Source organism: Fusarium falciforme, chromosome 2, assembly GCF_026873545.1.
Source record: "Fusarium falciforme chromosome 2, complete sequence".
Taxonomy (NCBI): domain Eukaryota; kingdom Fungi; phylum Ascomycota; class Sordariomycetes; order Hypocreales; family Nectriaceae; genus Fusarium; species Fusarium falciforme.
The window spans coordinates 1,956,042-1,980,290 of record NC_070545.1 but is presented as its reverse complement, the minus strand read 5'-3'; the positions used below and the strand labels follow the sequence as shown (position 1 = coordinate 1,980,290).

Genomic DNA, 24,249 nt, shown 5'->3' with positions numbered 1-24,249 from the left:
ACAATATCGTACCCTAGCACGACCAAACCCCCCCCAAGAAACATCTTAAAGATGGCTCCTTCCACAACCAATACGTCTACTAAGGTTCACCCTCCGTACGTTTCTTTCCCGTGTCTCCCAACTCTCCCCCGAGCGAGAGTGACGCTTCCTGTAGACGCTCCTTGCTGACATGAACTCTCCCACTTATCAGATCTATTTCCTCCAGCACGCACCCGTCGCCTGCTCCTGCCCCGACCAACGCCGGCCAGCCCCCAGCTACCCCCGACGACACCTTCCGTTACATGCAGCCCGGCCCCACCACCCCGGTCGCTGGCGGCGACCCTGGCGCCGATTTCGACCGCCTTTCCAACAGGAATCTCACTCCTATCAGGCCCAGGGTCACCCTGCCAGATATTAGTGTGCTAGTGACGACGCCCAAGAAGTCCTAGGCAGTTGAGGAAACACATTCTTCAGTCGACCCGACTCGAAAAAAGTCAAAAAGGCTGCATGAGGCCAGTGGGAGGCTTCAGATCAACTCAACACAGCCGGGACACACAACTGAAGCTTGCACCGAAGCTTCAATGACACAATAACAACGACCCGTCTCGACAACAAACTTTCCGGACCTTTCGGCGCCAGAGACGGTTCTCCCACGAGCCCTTGTAATTTACCACCGCGAATATTTCCGGGTCATCTTTCCCCGTCTTCAGATTGTTATCACCCTCGGCATTGTGTTTTTCTGGATTGTCTGTTATTGTTTAGAAGGGGAGCGTGGTCAGATTGTAGAATTCCCATTGACCCCAGATTGATGGGTCATATCGGCCAATACACATTGGCAAGCAGGCGTTATGGATAGAATGGATGTTTGGAGATATAGGTGCCTGGTTCAATATTAAAACTGCTTCTTTATACCCCTTCAGGCTCTTACCCCCAGCCCGTGATGTCCTCCACCAGCCTCCGCCGCCCCATCCAGCCAGCACCCGGGCCACAACATCGGGGCGCCGGACCTCGACTCCGATATACGCGTCTCCGGCACCTGGGTCCCTCTTGTCTCCCCCATCCCCATCCCCGACACACGGCGGCCACCACGCAAGCCCAGGTCCCGGGAGTGGAGGAAGCGGGCCGTTCTGTAGGGCTCTCGGAGAATTAAAAATAAAAATAAAGGAGCGGCCATCAATCGAGACAGATGCGCGCATCCCTCCCTCCGTCCATACATCACACGCCCCCTCTCAAGGAACCCTTGTTCACCTGCTGACTGACTCCATGATAAATCTGGGTGCTGGCCGCATTGACCACGGGTTTGGTATCACAAACCACACACACACAACGTTTCTGCATCCATCCATTCACTACCAACTCTTCCCGCCTTCCTTTGCCGTGTCTTTCCCGCCGCCTCATTGGTGGCTTCGGCTCTAATCCCCTGGCTGCCTCATCTCTGCGCCAATCTCTCGCTCCCCCCCTCCCCCCTCTCGTTCCCTTCCAACTGCTTTGCCGTGAGATCAGATCCTTCGCCAGGGATCAATGCCTGTTGCGTTGTGTAACCAGCACCAAACACGTGGGACGTCGCATGGATTGCTTTCAACATCGCCCTTGAGTATTCACGAGATCCTCTACCTCCCACTCTCCGTCTCTCCGAGCCTGCATCGTCCCCCTCATCATAGACCCCAATGTGTCCTTGACGCATAAACAAACATGCTGCCCCTCTCGGTCTCCTTTGCTGCCCAACCTTCATCTGCAGGTCTGCCTTGATACCGGCCAGCCAGCATCGTCCTTCTTCTTGGCTCGAGTTCTTCCTCTTTGCCCGCCCACTCTCTGTTTCCCTTGCGACCGAGTCTCCCTCCTGGGTATACTTGAAAACGCCTTCAAAATGCAACTTCCAGCAGACTTCACCAACCCTTGGAACCAATCACGCTGCTCATCTAGAGCTTCTCTTTCACCATCAAGGAACACAACCTCATACAGAGCTGCCCAACACAGAGGGGTCAGCTAAAATCAAATTCAACCAGTCATTTGGCCGCTTGTTCAGCCCTGCAAGCCTGTGGCCATTTCAACATCCTCCACGCAACCCAACGCCGTCGGCTGGAAATGCCCGAAACAGCCTCCTTCACAGGATCCCATCCATACCTTGCTGGCTTCCTCGCTCCTGCAACAAAACAAAAACGGTATATGTGGTGCATCACACCGATAGGACTATTGTACATGCTGTGGTGTCCTTATAGACACGAAATCCCATCACACCCAAAATCAAAAAATCAAACATCCCATCCGAGCCCACCCTTCATCATGTAAAAATGTTTAGTTTCCCTTCATTATCAGTATGGCGCTGTTCCCTTGCGCCTCGTCACTAGAACTTTTCACGGTACTACCGCGGCCGTCCTGGAGCATCAGGCTTATCGATCAGGCCTCCAATATCAACCCGACTCGGCCGCTCCCCCCGAGGCCATGATTGCTCCCCCGGTGGGCGTGCCCCAGGCTGATCTGGCTGTGCTCGGATCGGCGGAAGCTGAAACGACGCTTGAGGACGTGGTCCGCTCGGGGGAGGTAGTTCGCTTCGGGGAACATGATATGACGGTGGGCCTGCATATTCGGTACGGCTAGGTGATGCCGCATACGACGCCGCTCCGGCACCGACAGCAATTCGAGGAGACAGATTTGCCGGCAGCTGCGTTGAGGGCCCAGGAGCCGGTCGAGATACCAAGGGCATGTCGTTGAATCGGCTTCGTGTCGGGTCAAAGGGTGGCGGCACTGGCACTGACGCTGGCGGCGGTATTCGCTGGCTATAGGCAGCCTGAGGAGTCGGCGGCTGAGAACCATAGGCATGCGCCACCTCTCGAGAGACAGGCGAAGGCGGCAAGGGATATCTCAGGCTGAGCATCATGACCACGAAATAGATGGATCCCTCTTTCGCGAGGCCTAGACGGATAGGAAATTGCCTCGGTTGGCCATCAACACCTCTGAATACCAGGTATTCTTGGCGGTCAAGCTGGAACCGCCCGATTTCCTCCGCCCCAAATCCAAGTCCCTGGATGATGTGGTCAAGCCGAGCGAGTATGGGAGGGAGGTAATTCGGTTCCTTTCTCGTCTGCTCTTCGATGAGTTGACTTCGAATCGACAATACCTTATCCCTGTCTGATGGAGCAACAACATCACTCAAGTTCTGTCCGTGAAGAATAGGGTGCCCCACAGCCTCAGTAAAAGCCGGCGATGTCTTTGCAAAGTCCATCTTCATATTTAGGAAAGCCACGGGCTCTCCACCTCTGGCAGCAGTCGGCAAAGGTGCTGGGTAATGGGTAGGGTCGGTGTTCGGTGGTCGTTCGAGGTACCTGGGAGCCATGTGTTCTCTGATTCAAGTGGTTAGCGAAATGGCACAACCGGTCTGTAAAAAGGGGACCAGCATACCCAGGGCCTACTGGCACACCCGAAGGGTATATGCTTAGTGGTCGCCTTGCTGCAGCATCCTGAGGGTGCGGAAACCTGGACGGGTCATAACGCGTATCTCGATCATCCCTTAACCGTGGTCGACCCCTTTTCTTATGTTGAACATCCACGCATGACTCTTCCTTTCCGTTCGTCACGCATCTCGAGCATGGCCGTTGCGCTATCCTCGACATTAGCCCCTGAATCAACATCTTGCATCGTTAAAAGCTCCAAGTGGTCCTCTGAGAAGAGCGAGTGTCAGGCCTCCTATCTTTGAACCGCAGCCCCTTCTTCACCAACACAAAGACGGCTTCTCTCATTGGTGGGTTATCTATCGGAAGCTACCATACCAATGTGACTAGTCCACTAGGACATAGTACAATTGTGTGTCCATGTTATCCAAAGGCATGGTAGGCGCATTCGATATCGACAAACTCCGGGGAAATTTCAGCACACAACAGGAAGTGGATACCACATCGCGCAAGTGCTCTCAGGGCCCGACAAGAAGGAAGGATAAATTGGATACATACCATCGCAACTATCTGCAAGTCAGCAGGTGAGGCTCAGGAGTAAGGGGTTATCTTCGCACGAGTTGCCACTTACCGAAGATGGGCTCGTTTGCAAGGAACACACGCAGAAGCCACATGGCCTTTGGTTTTCCTCTGCGATTTGGGCGAAGTCATTGCCTGGTTCTCGGCGCCCGTTGGCCGGGCAGATGGAGGATAGGGCGCAGCCGCTCCAGGCCCACCAGGAGGGATGTAGCTTGGCGGTTGAGACATGGACGGAGCGCCTGGTTGAGCATAGGATACAGGCCGTGGTGCCGTTTCCTCCGGCCTGCGATATGAGTATGCGGAAGCGTCGGGAGCTTCTTGCTGGAACAACCTTGGAAGCGTGGGCTGCATATTGATTGGTCCTGGGCGATCAATTGGAGGTTGTTGAGGCAGGCTACCTCGATAGGCATCCTGACGATTGGGATTTGAATAGCCAACAGGTACTTGGCCACGATCACCAGCTTCTTGGGGCGGCTTCGGGGGGAGGGGCGGAGATCCTGACATGGGCGGAGAGGGATATGCCCGAGACCGAGCAATGGCGTCCTGCTCTGCTCTCTCGGGTGCCCAGGTCAGATCCAAAGCTATTTGCGCCAGGCCTGTGATGCCTCGGCGTTGGCCGAGAGGAATAGATGTTGTATCGAAGAGGGGGCTACTGGTGACCATGAGGGGAGAGGTGCTGCAGGATGATCAGTCGGCTGGACAGAAAGGTCCCAATCCAAACCAACAACAGGCAGGGCCTTTGGTCAAGGCTGGCCTTCCTTTCAGGTTGTGGACTCCAGATGTATGGTAGTGGTTGGTATCCAGCTGCTGACATGCACCCGTCAAGCGCCCGCGGCAGCCCTGAGTCCGCAGGCTTCCCCGGCGATGAGCTCGTCTGTCGAAAGAACGAGGGTTTGAAATAACAGGCAGCTCTAGCCAGTCGGAAGAGCTAATCAGGCCGTCGAGTCCACGGCTGCAAGGTTGTCGAGGCTGATGAGGAAAGAAGGCTGCCCCGCTTCGAGGATCTGCAGAGCTGAGGTGGCAGGAAAGAAGGACAGGTCCAGGAGAGGCAGAGTATTAAGCCGATGTTGGGAGTGTTTCGCTGCGGCAGCGAGGCAACAGGCCAAGGGTCAGAGGAGGCGACAAGCGAGGGTGAGGACGAGGAGCCGTGAGACGAGATGCTGCACCCGTGATACTAACAAGATGGATCTTGGGGAGGGTTGGTGATACGACATGAGGCCGTGCAGTTGGATGTCGAGACGGAGTCGGGCAGCTGCAGATGTTCCCAGGACCGGAACCTGAGAGGCGGAACCGGACGAAGGAGGACGGGGAGAGTTAAGTCTTTCGGGCCCTTCCTGGCCGGCAGGCCGTGAGCACAACAAGTCGGACTGCGGACGGAGGCTGGACGGTGGCCCACAGTCGGTTTTTGTGTGACTGCTGGGGCTGCCGGGGGTGGGCGGCGCGATTGAGATGCAGCTGGGATGGGTTCAGGGTTGATGACAGGGCCTCGGAGAGGACCCTGGCTCCGATTTTAGAGTGGCTGCTAGTCAAGGGTTCCGGTAGAGGTCCATGACGAGAATTCTCCGCCTGTCTTGGGCCCCAGAGATGCGTCAGAGGTTTGCTCGCCTGTGTTGTGCTGTGTTGTGTTGGGCTGGCCTTTTTTTTCTGTCTGGGCGCGCAAGGAGCAATAAGACACGATACGCTGTTGTGATTGGGGCGTGCCTGAAGGCGAAGGAGTGTCACCAGAGGATGAGGGCGATGATGAGAAGGGAGTCTTCAGCCTTTCTCGTCCGTTGCCTGTCTGAGCTTGACCAGAACAGACCTGTCTTATCGGCCGAGGGTGTATGCTCCTCGAGTCTACCTTCCTTGCCTGCCTTCCTACCTGCCTACCTGCCTACCTGCCTACCTGCCTACCTGCCTACCAACCAGCAGCTGTAGGGGGGGCGTGAGAGCTAACAAAGGAAGACGAACAAGGGCTGTCAAGCTGGAGAGCTGTATGGAGTGACGACAGAGACGGGCGAGCGCCGACTGGCTAGGTAGAAATCGGCAGGCCCGAATGGATGGGATTGACAGAAAACGATGAGGAGAAGGACAACCCAACGGCTGGGAATTCGAGCAGCAAAATGGAGAAGCCGCCAACCAGCGGTTTTAACTAGACCAAGGCGAGAAAGAGTCAAGGGAAAAGATGTGGACGAGGATGCAGATGCAAGCGCGGACGCAGATGCAGCCAGATGCAGCACAACAAGACGCAGCTCGAGTCCGACCGGTAGGTAAGGTATCCGTAGTCTCGTCTTGTAAGTATCAACTAACTTGACGGACCAAGGTGAGCTAAGCCTAGGTGCCAGGGCGGTATGGCGGTGCCTGTGGAGATGGTCGATGTGGAGGTTGTCCACGGGCTCTCTGCCCGGCCGAGGGAAGAAGGGGGGGGTGGAGGGGTGAAGCCAGAAATGGGCGAGGGGCCCAGCAAACCCAAGAACGCAGCTAGTGTCAAATTGCTCGGTAACCCTGCAGAATCGCAGAATAGCAGGCCGATGAAGGGCACATGATGTATGTTCATGGGTAGGGATTAGGGCAGTGAAGGAGGAGCCGAGAGGCATGAAGCGGGGGATCAATGTTGGTTATCAGAGGCGTGGCGGGGGTCAACAGCAAGACGGGACGACGACGACGACGGCATTGGCATTGGCATTGGCATTGGCAGGGACGAAGCCATCAGTATCAGTTAGAATTCATCAAGCTCGGCTAGGTACCAAGAAGCGAGGGCGGGACTGGAGCCTCATATCAAGACAGAAGCAGCAACGCCTAGCCAAAAGCCATGGCACAGCTCTATGAGGCCACTTGTGGATGCAGCAGAGACAACAGGATAAATAAGAGGATAAGAGCCCAGATGAAGTCGAGCAGAGAGAAGCATTGGCCAATTGCTAAGCCTAGGTGAAGCGAAAGTGGGCTGAGTTGCGGTTGCAATTCATCAAGACCAGCGCGGCGCGTGGTGGCATGGAGCTTTGGGCCCCAGGAGAATCAAAGCGTCAGCGGAACGTTAGTGCTTCTCTGTTCCAGATCTGAGGAGCCCGTGAGTGCCAATCCGAAGCTGATGCTGCACATCATGTATCTAGCGGCGCAGATACAGTGTTAGTTGTCGAGTAACAGCACCACTGGGGAGCCATCTCGTCTGTCGGTTCAATGGCACGCGAACAAGGACCACGAAATCAAGGTTGGACATGACGCTCTGGTCTTCCTTGCCCATCTCGTCCAGTCCGTCCAGTGCTTCGTGGCTAATTGCGGAACCAGGTACCGAAGGCCTGTAAAGCTTGAGCTTCGCAAGTTGGCAGGAAGGGTGTGCGGGTTGCGTCTCCTTCGGGCGTGGGTGTTGAGCGTTGGTGCTGGCGTTGGTCCTTGGCTGGCGTTGGCGTCAGTGAGCGGGCTCTCGGGGTCAGGGTGGGGCCTGGGTCCCCAGCTACCTGCCTGAGCTGAGGAAAGCCAATGGGTATGGGTAGGTAGGTAGGTAGGTAGACATATTCATCGTTCGGCCGCCGCTCCGACTCGGCCAAGTCCCTCTTGATGCCTTGGCAGGAAGGGTCCAGTCACCATATGAGACCGCGATGCTGCGTACGCTGTGAACCTGTCGGTACGAAGGGGGCCAGGAAGGATGCCCTGATGGCCGGAAGCCCGGGGTATGAAAGCCAGGGGCCGGGGCTAAGACCTGGGAATGGGACTGGGACTGGGATTGTTTTGGAAATGGGGGGGCGGATGATGCAAGAGATGATGTTGGAGAATGATGGGATGAAAAGAAGAAAAAAGCCGGGGGTCGCCTTTCCCTGGGCTCTCTTGCCCTGCTCTCCCTCACCCTGACCTTGTCTGCCATCCACAGCCAATAGTCGGTAACCCAAGCTCTGGTTAGGCTTGTTGTGGGCATGTGTAGACGCTTTAGTGCAGGCGGTTGCGCCGCAATTGGAGGGCTCTTGTGCTCGTTACGGGTTGGGATGGTTGGTGATCCTAGCGGTGGTCTGCTGCTCCGGCCGGCAACATCCAACGTCGCCCGCGCTTCGCAACTACAGCACGCGCTTCCTGCTTTAAGCCCCAGGAGCCTGGGATGACACGGCCAGCCTTGGTTGGTTGTGGTAAATTTAGCCAGAGGTTACCAGCAGCGGCGGCGAAGCGCAGCAGGGTTGAAGGTAGCCTTCGACATCCATGGGATTGGGACTCGAGGAGATGGGAAAGTGCGAATAGTAGCTTGGATTCATGGTTGTCTTGGGTGGTGGTGTTGGTGGGGATGAGGGATGCCGGCGCATGCCTCTGCCTGAGTTAAACGGACGCCTGGTCGAGGTTGTGTCGTGTAGGTTGTTGCGATGACATTTGATTAATCCATGGATGTTGCTCCAGGCCAGGTCGGTCCCTACGCAGATAGGCTCGAGGGGCGGCCTCTTCATCTCCATCGATAGCTGCTTCCCGTCCGCAGTTCCATATTTAGATAGAAGGTAGCAGGGAGGTAGTTATCCATAGCACCTACCTCCACTTCCAATCCCACTGCCAGCTGCCATGGCAAGGTCCAGGAAGGTTCCTCTAACGAGAGCAGAGGTTGGGGTTATTAGTCACCTGCCAATAGCCGCTCTTTGTTCAGTGCACGGTTCCGCAAGTCCATTCACTCACAAGCGGAAGCTCACTCTTTCACTTTCTCTCTTCCACTCTCCAACCTCAATCGCTGGGGACCAACCTACCTCGATGTAGAGGTGGTAGCACGCTCAGGAAGCTAAATGTACGATGCCGCAAGATCTGGTGCCAGGGTGCAAGGTTCAGCCCCAGCACCAGGCAGTCCCTCGGTTGCACCACATGCTGCTCTCATCCCCTCGTCCATTGATGATACTTGGCCTTCGATCAGATGGCTCCCTCCCGTCCTGCTCTTGAGTCACAACGACGACACAACCACGGCATGTTGAGCAACACAAGACACCGCATCAGCTCCCGCCTTGGGGGAGCAACCTTTCCCTTGCAGACTGGGAGGCTGCTCCAGGAGCACAGCCTAACCAACCCCGGAGGTGCTTGGCTGACACTGCACCAGCGCCTAGCAAGTCCCAGGACCCAGGAAATCCACCTCGATCAACGGCCATCCCAAGTTAGCGAGTTAGCAAGTCGTCATCTCTGCCGGCCCGGCGCGCATCGGCAGCCTTGGTATCTGGGGGGAGGGGCTGAAGCACCGTGCCGTTGAGACAAGGAGCAGAGCTAGTGTCTACAGGGCCAGCCCCCCTTCGTTCCAGTGCCCTATCAGCCTCACCTGAGATGGATGCTACACTCCTCAGGAGTCTGTCTGCCAACACACATCTGGGAGACACCACTCAAGCGTACACCTTTGAAGGGCAGCAAGAGGTGTGAATTCCAGGACCAAGGAAACCTCTCCAGCGAGTCTGGGTTTGCGAGCAAGAGCGAGTTGTGGGGACCTGGAGGCTGGGCTGCCCAGCAGCCTCTCTACCACCCACCTCTCACACACGCAGAATCCAGTGGGTAGTGGGCCATTCCCCGCTGTGCGGCTGTCACTACCAGGTGCTGAGTTGCTTGGCGTTCGCTTAGACTGGACCGGACGCTCTCTTTGGCGGGCCTATCGTCTGCTTTGACACGAGACGGAGAAAAAGGCACAGTCCAGACGAAAATGTTCCCTGATACACTCTTTCTGGGCTTCATGGTGCGCTGCTTGTGGATGGTCTCGAAGGATCCCGAGTCTTGCGTTTCCTAATTAGGGACCGTCCCCATGACGTTGCCGCACCCTCTAGCAACGGTCGGTTACCAACTAGTGCAATCCCAAAATCATACCGGCCGCTACGACATACTTTGCATGTACGTACCTGCTCATTGGAGACGGAGGAATAGATCTGGGCCCTGCCGTAGAGGTGCGGGCCAAGAGGAGACCACCTCGCCTGGCTGGATGCAACAGTACCATCGCGGGACGAGTCAACGCATGAGGGCAGAAAATTTCCGTTGCTCGCGAGTGTCGGATCTCACACATCAACCTCAGGCTTGGGACGGTGTCAGGCCAGCCCGATGCCCTTGTCGACCGAATGGACGATGACAGGAGTTGTACCTACCTCTTGCGGGCGCCACACTAATAGCATATCACATCTGTATCGATGTCTGCAGCCCTGGAGAAAATCTCCGTGGCCCGGGGTGCGCTGCCGTCAATGTGCGGCATCTTCACAGTCCACTGACTGACTGCAGCTCCCCGGCCCTCCTACTCCGAGCGGCCGCTCCCAACTGCATCCCAGGGCGACCCCGTCCGTAGCCTTGCAAGTCCGGCCATGATGAAACGACCAGTTGCGCATCATCAAGCCTGTAGATAAATTCTCGCCCAGTTCAGCAGGCCACCCATACCCAGCACCATCGTTGATGATCGCCATTCTCCTGGGGTGGTGACATGCCAGCCTCCCTTTCTAATCTCAGGGCTCGGGATAAGCTCCGGGCTCTGCAGTTGAGATTCCCTTTGGCCCATGGTGGGCGGGTTTGATATCCCAACGGCATCGCTCCAAAGGGAAAGAGATTGGCTCGCCACTGTTTGGATTCGATTCCTGCCCTGGCCTACCCTCCGAGTCGAGTCGGATCGCCTGAGTCGGGAACTTGATCCCTGCTCTGCTTGACGGAGCCCCGGTGCCACATCGTCACAATGATTACCTCGAGAGATTCCAGCTTCAGGTAGAGAGGTGCCGACCGACAGGTCACTTCATGTTAGAATTACGTCTGTCGAGGCGTAGCCGCGACCGTTGGGCCGGCCCAGCTCTAGGCCAATGGCTAAATGTCCCGACCCAGGGCGCGGCTCGCCCGCCGTCCCGTGCTTGCTCGTCCTAGCTCCCAGACCATGGGAACCTTGGCTCCCAGTGCGAGAGATGCCACGGCCCAACCAAGGAAGGCTTCATTGTGCATGACAGGGCACTGACAAGGCAAAATAGACGGACTGGCAATAGATGTTGATCTCGTCCTTCTGCCCCTGCCTGCTGCTCCATCGCATTCGCAGACTATTCTGCACGCGACCTGCCTGTGGCGTAGGCTATAGTCTACTCAGCTCGGAGATGATGTATTCAAAGCTGTCTAGTTCGGACTCGTGCGTGAATGACGGGGCAGCGCACGATGCCTCTGGTTTGGTCTGGTCGTCGTCGACGTTGCTGTAGGCAATACACGATGCCGCCTCGGAGAAAAGAGGCTGAGAAAGGATGCAGCCTTTAGCGACGACGGTGTGGCAAAGGATGAGACATGCCGCTCAGAAGAAAGCTGGAATGGACTCTCTGGCGACTCCGGCCAGGTCCAGACAGACGAACTGGCGTGATCTTGAATCGACAATCGCTTGGCTGGCCACGGTGACTTGTCCAGACCCTTCCCCTTCCCACGCCCCATCACACCTGTCTAGAATTGGATTAATTACCGGCAAACTATCACGTCTGCACATGGCATTACGGGTCTTGGCTTTTCTGGCTGAAGTAACCTTGACCAGCACGGACGACGGACGGCTCAGAGCGATAGGTACTCGACTCAACTGGCAACCATTCGCCGGCATGGATTCTGCTTCATCCTGGATCTTGACTGAGCTGGTCCAAGCAGAAGCAGAGGGAAAAATGGCGGCAAGCCAAGGCGACTCACTCACCCTGGCAGCAAGCCACGGACCCAAGGCTCAGGGCCTGAGCTTCAGAATGTGGGTGCGCCTCAACGCCGTTTTCTTGCTTCTTTGAACCAATGAACCAACGAACCACGACCGCAGTTCCAAAGCCGTTGAGCCAGAGATGGTACTAGCAGACAGGGACGGCCTTCAAGCCACGGCCGGCCATGCACGCAGATCCAGCTGCCGAGTTTCCCAGAGCAAGACCACGACCCAGAGGCCCATCCCACCTGTCAGACTTCACCTGAGACATTCAGCATGTGGCCGGAGATGATGCCCTCGACAGCAGCCAAGAGACCTGCCGTTTTGGAGTCTGGTCGTTCCGGGCGTTCCTTTTTCAGTCGTGCCGACATCGTGGCTGTCGCCAGCTCACCGAGCAAACCCCTGTTCAGCTGTCCTTGAACCAGATCCCCACGCCAGTCCCTGCTTGCGAGTTGCATCCATTCCGTGCTGAGGGTGACTATGCAATTGCTGTCAACATCCCACACCTCGACATTGCCTCGTGGTCTGATGCGGCTTAGTGACGGCCGTGCCTTGGCACCCTCGACTCCGGCGTGTCGGTGCTGGGAAAAGGCACTGTGATAGACAGGAGGCTGCCAGGAGGCTGTGCAGGGCGAGTCAGGTACCTGCCGCAGTGCGCAAATGGGCGCAGACCGTGAAGTCATGGCTGCTGGCTTTAGACTCAGATATACGTCCATCCATAGTTGCACGAGGTCAGCCAGCGGATCTGGTTTCCAATTGGCTCACGCTCATCATTGGAACTATAGAATTATGATATCGCGCCCACGACACAGCATTGACCTGCCAACCAGCTCGAGGACTCGGGTTTGTTCCTGGGACGTATCTTGAGAAGGATATTCGTATAAGAAAAAGCGGCCCAGCCGCACAAATGGCCACACCAACAGGATGGTTGACTGTGGATATCGGCGCCAGCCTTTACTGGGCTAGTCGAGTGGCTGTCAATGGATGTTCTGTGCACCTACTGTGCTGTGCCTAGGGAGTATGTGACGCCGTCATGTCTTCAGAGCGGTGCCGCTCTCCTCCCTTTACTTTTGCGCTGCGTTAATTTCAATCCGAGAGACTACAGTACGTGTGATGCGACTCGATGACTCGACCCGGGGCGTCGTCGTTGGATCGGGGCCCAAATGGTTAGTTTTTGCCTCCAGACCGGCGCCCTCGGTGTGTCTGAGTTTCCTTGCAGCTGGGGCAGTCTACTGTACAGTACAGTACCGAGGCGAGGGTTCAGCAGAGCTGACTAGCGATGCTTTCCGTGGAATGTCTTAGACAAGGGAACTTATTTGGCGACTGGTTCACAGAGTCGAGGACTCTGGGGTTTCATGACGCGGGTGTTGTCGGACCTGTGAGCGGATGTGGCGCCCTCTGTGTGCTGTGAGACATTGGCGAGAAAGATGTTCCTATCGTGGCAAAGTAGAAGAGTCTAGAGCCTTGGAGACGCGGCTGACAACCTCCATTTTGACGATGTTGAGCCGCGCCTGGGAGCAGCGAGATGTCGTCACATCGAATGAGTGAGGCGATCGAGCAACTAGGGGTTCTACTGGCCGATTGACGACGGCTTGTACTCGATCAAATGCCATGCCAAGAAGCAGAAAAATCACCGTGGAGCCATAGGATGGGACCATTGTTGAAGCTGTTCCCGTCACAATGACTTTGATAAGGGGGGTTGTAGATAGCGATGCTACCCTGCACCGCATCAGCGGAAGACAAATTCTCCTCGGCGTACAACGACTCGGGCATCAAAAGAGGCGTCGGATGCGAGATGCGCAATCGCCTGTTGCACAGCATCCCATGGATATAGTACATGAGGCATAGAGAGGCTGTACAACGGACGTGTCGCAATAGAGCTTGAGGTTCCAAGACAACCATGGGCCTGTTACCATACCTCTCTGGCAGCGCAAACCACCTCAAGCCAAGCCCGTCCCCTGTCAATCAACCCTGGCCATCCAGGTGCAGCGGGACTGGCCAGCAGCTTGTTGGCCCTGCATGAACAGGCCGCGCGGGCGGTAAGCAATATTTTACTGCATTTTATTTTTATTTTTATCTCCATACCTATCTCCTGTACTAATGTGCCTCTGTTGCGGCTGACACGCAGATGGCTGGGGCACATGAGCAGCTGCACTGGACCAGAGGCAAGGCATGGTGGGGATGATATGATGATGAGCAGGCTGAACTTCTATTCTCTTCATAGTGTGTAGACGGGTAACTAGATCCGAACCGATAGTAGGGGACTAGACACATAGTTGAACATGAGGTAGCCAGCAACACTAGACCTATATCGCAGCATAGGTAGGTACGTGGGCAAGCATATCCCCGTCTCTATCTAGGTAGTTTTCCCATCAATTGGGCGGATGACCCGGGAATGGCGTCTTGCCTGTCTCGCCTCCAGCTGCCCAGGTTAGGTAGGTTGGTTGTGGGTAGGTTTTGTTTTTAACTTTTTGCCAGTGTTGGGTTGGGTCGGTCCTCTCTCCAGCGACCAGGCTTATTCGGTCAGGTCAGTTGCCGAAACAAAGGTGCTAATGTCAAATATACGAGGAAGGAGCGGGTCCCTACTCCCATGTAGGCAATCCGCCAACACGACGCTGCCGTTTCCTTCTGGCATCCATCATCTCCTTTCTTCTTCCTTCAACATCTGGCACCAACAACAGCAGCAGCATCATCTCGCGATACCAAGGCCTCCACCCACCACTGCCACCACGTCTTGGCCCGACTAGGTAGGCTGGTTCCCAGAAGTGGCCTTCAGAAACGACCAATAGCGTCTCAAGTCGGATCGGCAGTACAGCAACAGGGTCGCCGACCTTGCAGACAGTCCACTTCAACAAGCGGGGAAAAGAAACGGTGACGTAAAATCACCAACAGGGAGCACAGGCTCCTCCGATTCCACAGCGATACGCGTTCTGCATATCTCTCGAGCGGCCAGTTTCGTCATGTTCAATACAGCTCCTTCATAGTAGCTAGCTGTTGACCAGCCAGCCTAGCGTTTTTCTCGCGATACTAGGACCGCAGATCACTCTCTCTGATGCGGCATCTTCCGTTCTGTCCTGGAGCCGTTATTCCAACCTGTCCTACACCGGAGATATTTCGCAGCAAGCCAGGCGTCATACCTTACTTGCAGACAGTCAGTGCCGCCACGAAAGAGCTCGACGCCGTTGCGAGGATTTGTCCGGGGGAGGGTGGACAGGTGCCCGGCCGGAAACTAGACCCCCGAACTACTTCGGCCTGGTGCTGAGTCTAAAGACCTGGGATCCGGACAGCCATGGCACAGTCCTCTTGCTGGCACCTCCGTCCTGGGAGCACTATCCAAGACATGACAGGGTCACCCCTGCTCCGATGCGCCGCTTGGGAAGCTCAAGGACACTTTCGGTAGGGGGAAGGACACATGGCAGTGGAACCTCGCCTGTCTCTCCACATGCAGCCCAGCATCGTCGTCAGCGGGCCTTGATTGCCAACCAGGTCTTTCACGAGCAGCTCCAACAAAGAGTGCACCTGGGCTCCCACTGCTAGCTTCCCTCTTGGGCTGGCCGCAGCGTGCCAAACCACCGAGTTGCTACTTACGGTCCGAAGCCAGGGTCTGATAGCCTGCAAAGGCTATCTCCAGCGGGATTGAGTTTTCAAGTGCGGCGCAAGAAGAAACTTTTCATGCAAATGCAAACAAGCGTTGCGTTGCTCCCGTCTCCCTCTCAAAATTGCGGCGGCAGTCTGACATCGGGCTTGCCTATCGTACGAGCCTGAGGGTCCCGACCACAGTCTGTTTCGGTCGAGGACCCAGCACGGCTCAGCTCAGCTCAGGTGAAGTGCAGCTCTTCAACATCGCTCACCTCACCGGTTTCCCATGACTTGACAAGCTAGCCGCGGCCTGCTACCAGCAACCGCGATTTCAGAATGTCATGGATCATGGATCAGCCCAGTTGCCAGACCATGTCTCCCTCGTCCGGTACGTATCGCTCGCACTCCAGATTCGATCATACGCCCGGCAGCTCCCAGCAGCTTGGAGGCGGGCGGGACCCTCCCCCTGGTGCGGCCTTTTGACCTTTTGGGTAGAGCCGAGTAAACGGCGAGCGTTGATTCCCTGCAGGCCAGCTACTACTGTACGATCATCTAGGGTGGCATTTCATCTCATCAAACCCCACCAGCCAGGATCCTGGGCTTGGACATTTGGAATTGACGCAAGACGACGAGTGCTACAGGCCCGGCTCTGGACGCCCGACGGACATGTGCCCTGGCTTGCCCCCATACACGCCTTCCTGCTTGGACGGAGGCCCGGGGACTCTCTTGACAACACCCAGCTGGTTGTCAGCCTTGACCACGGCGGCTGGTGCCGTGGTCGCGGTTCCGATAGGGGCAGCGCTATTGGCAGGCTAGGTAAATTTCCGTGACAAGGGTGGTCCTTGGAGAACATGATATGATATGACGATGTTGTCCACCATCACGGCGATGGGCTCTGGGGGTCAACTTCTGACCAAGCCAGATTGGTTCCACCTCTGCAGACTCCGTTGGCAGCCAACTCAGTACGTCACCTTGCACAGACTTGGCTCTGTCGCTCCAACCAGACGCGGGCAGATGCTATTGCTGGAGGTATTCGTGCTGCGGCCTCGATAGCTTGGCGTTGAAGGAATGGCGGATAATGGGGGCATCTCATGGCGCGGATCAGCTCTGCCCAATGGAGCGGCCGCAGCACTCCAACAATAAGACATCACAGGATTCAGAACGCTCCGCTCCCCTTGGGATCGACAGAATCTCCGGCTTGTCTCGGGCCTCTTTGTGGCCTTGTCTTGCTGCACGAGACCACATTCAACTCTGCCGTCAGCATGGAGGCTTCAAGCCCCCTCCCCTGTTCCAACAGAGCGTTGACCAGACGGAGATTTTCTGGTTGTTGTACGTCGTATCGAGGGGAATTTGATGTCGATTGCAAAGACTCTGCAATTTCTCGGGGCCCATGGCTCGCAGAATGCATGCCTGGTTGGTTTCGAGCGATGCACACGGCCGCTGTGCCGCCGGCCCTGCCCTGATCAAACCAAGAGTCGCAACTGCCCACACATGAGCTTCCAACGGGGCAAGTTGTCTGGCAGTGCTATCAGGCAACGCATGTTCAACGGCAGATGGAGGGTTCCCGAGACATGTACAACACGGGGCCATTGAGAGTCACCATGGGCCCAGAGGCCTGGGACGCGGCCGTGTTCTTGCAGGTTGTGCCAGGCTGGTCCCCGCGGGTTACTGCATACTCGGCCTCTCATCTGGTCATATCGGCACGGACGATCATCCGTGCACATGACAACCCAGCCGTGAATGGAGATGTGACAGATGATAGTCGAGAGCGATAATAAGGGGTAATAATGGGGAGGTAAGGTTGATCGACGTGCCCTAGGTGTCCAGTCTTGGAGGCAGACCGAGGCTGATACACGATACGTACTGACCAGGCCTCTGGAGTAACTAGGTGCAGGCGGTCATTTGTCAAGGCCACCAAGGTGGAGCAGACCTTGTACCAAGCGGGCTGTATCAGACTCTGATAGGACCCTGCAAGTCTCATTGCGCGCAGGATTAGTCTGTGTTTCAAAAGCGCAAAATGACAGGTGTGTGCGGATTTGATTCAGCGGCGCTCGTGAAGATGACCACGAGGTTATGTATGGTTTCCGCTGACCTGCCCGGGTCCCGGTCGAGTCGTGCACCGATGGGGCAGAGTGGCTTTATGTCTCAGGGAGAAGGCTACTGGGCGAATGCCTGGTTGTGCTATGCACGACGGACGAATCCTGGTCAACAGGAGCAGTTGACTCTGAAGTTGATTCACACCTTGGCTTGGGCCACGGCGCAGATTGGAGGCTCTTGGCCTGTCGCTGACAGCAAACTATGCTCGACAACTGGACTGGAAAGTAGAGCCTGCGTTCAACGGGCTCGCGCAACTCACCCGTTTCACGGTTTCATGCCAAGCCTCGCGTTTCCTCTATGAGATATCCTAAACATGCCTGTACATGCACACCGGAGCGCGCCTCATCATGAACTAGCAACTGGCACCATCAAGAGCTGCGTGCCGCCGGACGCGGAAGGGACAAGGGTTAAAAAGCACATATGTTTTTCTGCACACCGACTTGTCATCGAATTCCAGTCACCAATCCAACAGACATGATCTGATCTTGCAGAAGCAACTTCAAGGCTTGGGACAGAGACGGTCTTGACTAGTGAACCATCAACGGCGCAATGCAGCTGATGACCCAGGTTCGCTTCCTGGTTCGGATCCCCTCTATGGATTTGCTTCTGCTATCAGGGAGGAGAGGAAAAAACAAATAAAACTCTCCGCGAGGCTTTTGCGGTCCTCTCCACCTCTGCCGTTCCCTTGATGTCACGGCCCAGCATTGCGGATCGAAGGCTGAGATTGGGAGGCGAATATTCGGTGTGAGCTCCGACTGGCCTGATAGGTCTGTGAACGAAGGGATATGCACCGCCTTGCGACTGAACCCTTTCTTTCTGCCCCTTTCCTCACTAACACCGACAACTTGCATCCACGACCCGCTCCTCGGCCGATGGGGGTAGTTGTAGGGCTTACGATGCGCTAAATTCGGCTGTCATTACGGAGTACGCCCTTTGGAGATGAGATCAGATGTGTGCGTAATGTACGTATGTACGCTGTTGGCTGGGGAATGGGTCTCCCTTGGATGGTTTTGTGTCGTGAGAGAATGCGGCACGAATCTAGGTTTCTCTCAGGTTCAAGGTCTCTCCCTAGGGGCACCGAGGGCATGGATACCAAGCCCCCAACGCCACGGCAGTGATGCTGAGTGGTCTAGTGACCAGACGTCTCAACCCTTGATCTTTGCGCGAATGAGATCGGTTATAACCTCCAAGCACAAGCGAACCAGATCAGGACAAGCTGACGATCGAGTTTGGTATTCGAGACAACTAGATCTAGACATGGCTAACATTCAGGCTGGTGTTCATACCATACAAGGAAAAAAAAGAGTCAAGACAACGCCAAAAAATGACCAACTCCCTTGGCTAACCCTTCAACATTGGTTGGCCCTTCAACATCGTGTCTCGCTGGCTCGCATCAACACTTCTCCCCCGCACCATGAGCTCCGGAGCGCTACACACGTCCTTGTCTGGCACGTCGAGGCCTCTCGACCCTGCCAACTGAGGCTGTCGTGACGAGTCGCATGTGCAACTGGACAACGTTTGATGGACGATTCCCTCCCGGAAAATGACAGATGAAACGACACGGCCACACCCATCACATCAGACCAAGCCCCATACCATGTCCTCACGGCCATGAACCGACCAGCCTCTGCAGGGTAACACGAGGACTCGTCCATGTTCGCTTGATCCGCTGCGGCGTCACCCTGGCGGTACCTGTCTGGCACAGAACTTACCGCACAAAATAGGCGAGGACGGTGGCGGGCTCACGGTGCCAGAAATGGCACGCATTTCTTGTCTGGGAACGCCACAACCACCGCCTTTACTGTCTTTGATGCTGCATGTCTCAAAAGGGGACCAGGCATGTGCGCACGCAGGGGGTGAGCCATGGTTGGCGCCGGCGGGAAGGACAACGTGGGATCACGGGAAAGGGGGGGGGCTGTGAGACGGGCGGCCGTTTGGTGGATCGGCTAGATGCGTCGCAAAGAGGGCTGAATTGGGCCATGCTGGGGGATCTCGGTGAGGCCTAGGTGGACGAGTATGGGCGGGGAGGGTGATGGGCGGCTGGGGGGAAGGTCGCCACGAGACGTTTCAGAGTTGAGGAACAGGACAGGATGGGGGAGGCATCCACGAGACATGAACCATGGGCCAGGTGACGGTGCGGCCAGAGCATGAGCTGAGATGCAGCATCCATCATAGTCGGCTCTCGATGCCTCGGTAGTTGCTGTCATCGGCCCATTGCGAATCTGGCCAGACAAGGCGGATGGCCTCCCAGATATGGCTGTTCAAGACATGCGTCAGTGATACGAACTTCTCGTCCTCGGGGCATAGCAAGTGGCGGAGCGTGCCACGAGGGGCACGTTGATGAAGCACGGTAGTAGAGGGCATGACTTACTTGACATGGAGGATCTCGAGTCCATCCTTGACCTCCTGAGGCAGATCTTTGACGTCCTTTCGGTTCTGGGCCGGCAGTAGCACCGTCTTGACTCCCGCTCGGAGGGCGCCGATGAGTTTCTCCTTGATACCTCCGACGGCTGTGACTCGGCCCCGGAGAGAAATCTCGCCCTGTTACACACAAGACTGTCAGTGTACCGAGTCATCACGGTTGCTTATTGCTTGGGAACCTACCGTCATGGCCATGGTCGGTGGCACCGGCTTGCCCGAGAAGAGGGAGATGAGTGCAATGGCCTGGCCGATGCCACTACTGGGACCATCCTTGGGGATGGCTCCCGAGGGACAGTGTACGTGGATGCTGCGCTCCTTCATGATGTCAGTCGTCGGCTCTGGTGTAAGGCCCAGCTCGAAAGCATGTGCCTTGACCCATGTTAGCGCCACTTCGACGCTCTCCTTGAGAACGTCACCCAGCTTTCCTGTTAGCTGGACTCGTCCGTTGCCGGGCATGTCAGCAACCTCGATGAAGAGGATGCTGCCATTGCCACCGGTGCTGTAGGCGACGAGACCCGTCACAATACCCGGGCGGCTCGTCTTTTCGGCAATCTCCTCCTCAAACTTCTCAATGCCCAAAATGTTCTCGATATCCTCCACTGTAAGATCCGAACGGTACTCTTCAATGTGACCCCCGTCCTTGGCCTCTGCGAATTCCACAGCTTTGGCACGGCAAACGGAACCAATCTCACGTTCAAGGTTACGGACTCCGGATTCACGAGTGTAAGACTCGATGATCTTGGACACAACGTCCTGGTTGAAAGCAACCTGGGTCTCGGCAAGTCCGTTGACCCTGATCTGCTTGGGCACCAGATGCTGCATCGCAATATGACGCTTCTCCAGAGTGGTGTAGCCGGGGATGTAGATGGTCTCCATTCGATCCAGGAGAGGGGCGGGAATGGTCTCCAGGCTGTTGGCAGTAGCGATGAAGAGGATCTTGGAAAGATCAATTGGCATGCCGACGTAGTGATCCTGGAACGAGTGGTTCTGCTCGGGGTCAAGAACCTCAAGCATGGCAGCCGAGGGATCACCGTGGATGCTGGCTTGTCCAATCTTGTCGATCTCATCGAGTAAGAAGACCGGGTTGGCAACACCAACCTTTCTTAACCCCTGAACGATCAAACCAGGCATGGCCGCAACATAGGTTCTTCGATGACCACGGATCTCGGCCTCATCTCTGACGCCTCCCAGTGAGATACGGTGGAATTTGCGGCCCAGGGCCGTAGCCACCGACCGCGCAAGACTTGTCTTGCCCACACCTGGAGGTCCTGCCAGAAGCATAATGGGAGACTTGTCCACCATACGCTGGGACTTGAGGATTTGAAGCTTGGCCACATCGGGCTTCACGGCTTCAACTTCTGAGCTTGCCTCAGCCGTCTCCTCTTTTTTCTCTCCCTCTTGCTTCTTCTCCTTCTCCTTCTCTTGCTGGTGACGTGCCTCAGCCTGGGCTTCCTCCTCCGCCTTCTTTATCTTCTCGTCGACGTCATCATTGATGGATTGTTTGAGTCTCAGAACGGCCAGATACTCGATAAGCCTCTTCTTGACGTTATCCAGTCCGTAGTGGTCCTCATCTAGCTGCTTTCTTGCCTTGTGCAGGGTATCCGGGCCGAGGCGGTCATCAGTCGTGGCTGTCCAGGGGATTTCGGCCAGAGTTTCCAACCAGTTTCGAGTGACTTGGTATTCCTGGTTCATGGGCTGCATCTTCTGGAGTCGGCGCATCTCCCTCTCTACCGTCTTGGCGGAGTCTGCGGGGAGCTTCGCGTTTTGAAGCTTGCGTTTGAGTTCATCGAGCTCGTTGGCCTCCTCGTCGTTATTTTGGTCGTTGCCGCCGGGCATCTGAGCACCGGGAGGCACAAAGGTGATGCCGGGAATGTTGGGAATGGGGCCTGTTTTTCGTTGTTGGTCCTCGTTTAAGCGATCGAGAATTTGGACGGGCATTGTGGTGAAAGTAGTGATCTTGAAGTTATTCTTGATGCCGCCGACCTGACGTTCCAACAGTTCAATGACCTTGGTGAGGCGCACCTTGATATCCAGAGCGGCGATAACCTCGAGCTTCTCCTCGTGCGTGCTCTCGACCAGATTGGCCATGAAATCGGCGAGAAGACCGGCTTCCTTGAGCTCCCTCCTCATGATGAGCATCTCGAGTCGTCGTGTAAGCACTGGCGAAAGCACTGGTCCAGCCTTGGTTCGGGGGAGAAGAGAGGAGATCCTTAGAATAGTGACGAGTTCACGGGATCGCGATTTCAAAAGGTTGAAGAGGTCCTGTAGCTGCTTATCGGGAGGACTGCTGGCTGTAACGGAGATAAGTGGGGGATCGTTGACAAGATGACGAGGGTTTACCTACTGTCTTCTTTAAAGTATGTAACCTTTGCCTCAAAATAAGGACGCTCTCTAGTGAAGCTATCGATACGGATTCGCGTGACGCCTTCGACGCGCAAGGCGAACTCCCCGGTACCTCTCCCATCGATGCCAATGATCTTGGCCTCGACACCGAAGTTGTAGAGGTCCTCCTTGCGCGCGGATCCGGGAAGAACATTTTCAATCTCTGCAGGATCTATGTCCTCAGCATCGCCGATGAGACGCTGGCCATTGGGGCCGACAAGAGGTGACGAGATGGGGACACAGCCGATGGGGATGCTGTCGATTCGCGTGTCGGGGCCCTTGGTGGCGGCCTGCTCGTAGACGTGGGCGAGGAGGGCGGGGACGTCGGGTCGGTTGGACGAGACTGGAATGCGCTGGACGAGACCAGGGAGGAGGATGGTGCCTCGTGCGAGCGGTATCAGGGGCAGAGTTCCGGTCTGCGGCTTGGACATGACGACACGAGACGCGGCTGCTGGAGATTAAGGGGATTAGAAGACGGGAAGAATCAACGCTTGGTAGAGAAACAAATTAGGGACGATGGCGGCTTCTGCTCTGATGGACAAAGTAGATGGATACGCGAACGGACGGAAGTGATGGATGGATGGATGGATAGATGGCCGATAAATGACCGTTGTTGGTCGCGGAAAAGAAACCTGGAGAAACACGGGGGTCAAGGCCGAGGCCGGGGTCCGTTGCCGTTGCCGCTGTCGCTTCGCTTCGTTCGTTTCCACTTTTGATGGGATGCCGAGGCTAATGCGAACTGGGTTCTGCCAATTGTTGACGATTTCATATGTGATGCTCTCCTCTTTGAGAAGAGGAGGAGCTTCGGGAAGCTGCCACGGCTTCTCACCGATGCCATCGTCTTCCATGATCCCAGCCGGGCATCCCGTTGTTGTGACCTGATGTTCGCATCCACTACGGACGGGGAAGCGTTCCGCTAGATGCATGATGAGGTCGAGTCGTACCTTTGAATTGTGTCAAAAGCCATTTAGCGAATGGTGTTCTCTTTGGTCCAGCTTCAAGACGTAAAGGATCGCGGCGCTCTCCTCGATTCATTCTGTCGGCCACATGTCACCCTCCCTTGTCTCCTCAGCTTCAAGCTTGGTGATGGCTTGGCCATCGCTTCTCAAATGGCACGTGCTCGAGCTTTGGTGAATGACTAAGGCAGAAGCGGCCCCACACCGTGAATCGCGGGGCAAACCCATTAAACCTAGGCGCGTTTTAACGCGTCTTCTATTCTCTACGAAGCTTGCATCCTAGTCTGCACGCTCAACCTACATCACACAATTATCACAATGTGTATGTGCAACTTCTCACCTCACCTCTTGCGGATCCCGACTGACAAACTGCTACAGCTGCCTACACTGGATTCCAAAAAACAGGTTATGGCCAAGGGGGCGATGACTCGGGCGGTTTCTTTGCTGGAGGCTCACAGCAGGGCAGCCAGGGCGGCGGCGGTGGCGGCAAGGTACGATGGCATCCCTCACGCTTCACTCACAGCTTCTGACGATCTGCCTCTATAGTCATACCAAGATGAGTCTTTGCGCCCCGTCACCATCAAGCAGATCCTCGACGCCGAAGAGGCCTTCCAGGGCGCCGACTTCAAGATCGACGGCTCCCTCATCACCCAGATCACATTCGTCGGCCAGATCCGCAGCGTGACCCCCCAGCCCACAAACATCACCTTCAAGATCGATGACGGCACCGGCCAGATCGAGGTGAAGAAGTGGGTCGACGCCGACAACAACAACGACCCGGAGTTCGAGCTCGACTCGCATGTCCGTGTCTGGGGACGCCTCAAGTCCTTCAACAGCAAGAGGCACGTCGGCGCACACGTCATCAGGCCCGTCGAGGACTTCAACGAGGTCAGCTACCACATGCTCGAGGCCACATATGTTCACTTGTACTTTACCAAGGGGCCCCTTGGTGGTCAGGGTGGTGCCAACGGCGAAGGAGATAGCATGTTTGTCGACGGTGGCGGCTACAACGACCAGGCTGGTGGAAATGCAGCACCTTCGAAACTGTCCGGATGCTCTGGCCTGGCCAAGAAGATGTTTAGCTTTATGAACGACGCTCCTGGCGGCAACGAGGGTGTCCATATCAATGGCATTACCAGCTCTACTGGCCTGTCAGTGAGAGACGTTCTCACTGCGGCCGACGAGCTGCTCGGCCAGGGTCTCATTTACACAACGGTCGACGACGAGACATGGGCAATTCTCGAGTACTAGGTTGAGAAAAGGCTACGAAGAAGGAGGA

General features: G+C 56.1%; 3 protein-coding genes across 3 annotated transcripts; 1 reads left to right on the top strand and 2 right to left on the bottom strand.

The window, feature by feature from the left end:
- Positions 1–2,341: 2,341 nt before the first annotated feature.
- Positions 2,342–4,610, bottom strand: NCS54_00256600 (Zn(2)-C6 fungal-type domain-containing protein; the record flags this gene model as incomplete). Its single annotated transcript, XM_053148162.1, has 2 exons — positions 2,342–3,320; positions 4,000–4,610. The coding sequence occupies 2 exons, from the start codon at positions 4,608–4,610 to the stop codon at positions 2,342–2,344; spliced, it is 1,590 nt and encodes a 529-aa protein (XP_053004137.1).
- Positions 4,611–19,380: 14,770 nt separating this feature from the next.
- NCS54_00256500 (Lon protease-like protein 2, peroxisomal) lies at positions 19,381–22,445 on the bottom strand (the record flags this gene model as incomplete). Its single annotated transcript, XM_053148161.1, has 4 exons — positions 19,381–19,468; positions 19,583–19,752; positions 19,816–21,923; positions 21,977–22,445. 4 exons carry the CDS (start codon positions 22,443–22,445, stop codon positions 19,381–19,383), a joined length of 2,835 nt encoding a protein of 944 aa, XP_053004136.1.
- Positions 22,446–23,288: 843 nt separating this feature from the next.
- NCS54_00256400 (Hypothetical protein) lies at positions 23,289–24,221 on the top strand (the record flags this gene model as incomplete). Its single annotated transcript, XM_053148160.1, has 3 exons — positions 23,289–23,292; positions 23,349–23,461; positions 23,517–24,221. 3 exons carry the CDS (start codon positions 23,289–23,291, stop codon positions 24,219–24,221), a joined length of 822 nt encoding a protein of 273 aa, XP_053004135.1.
- Between the last annotated feature and the right edge of the window lie 28 nt (positions 24,222–24,249).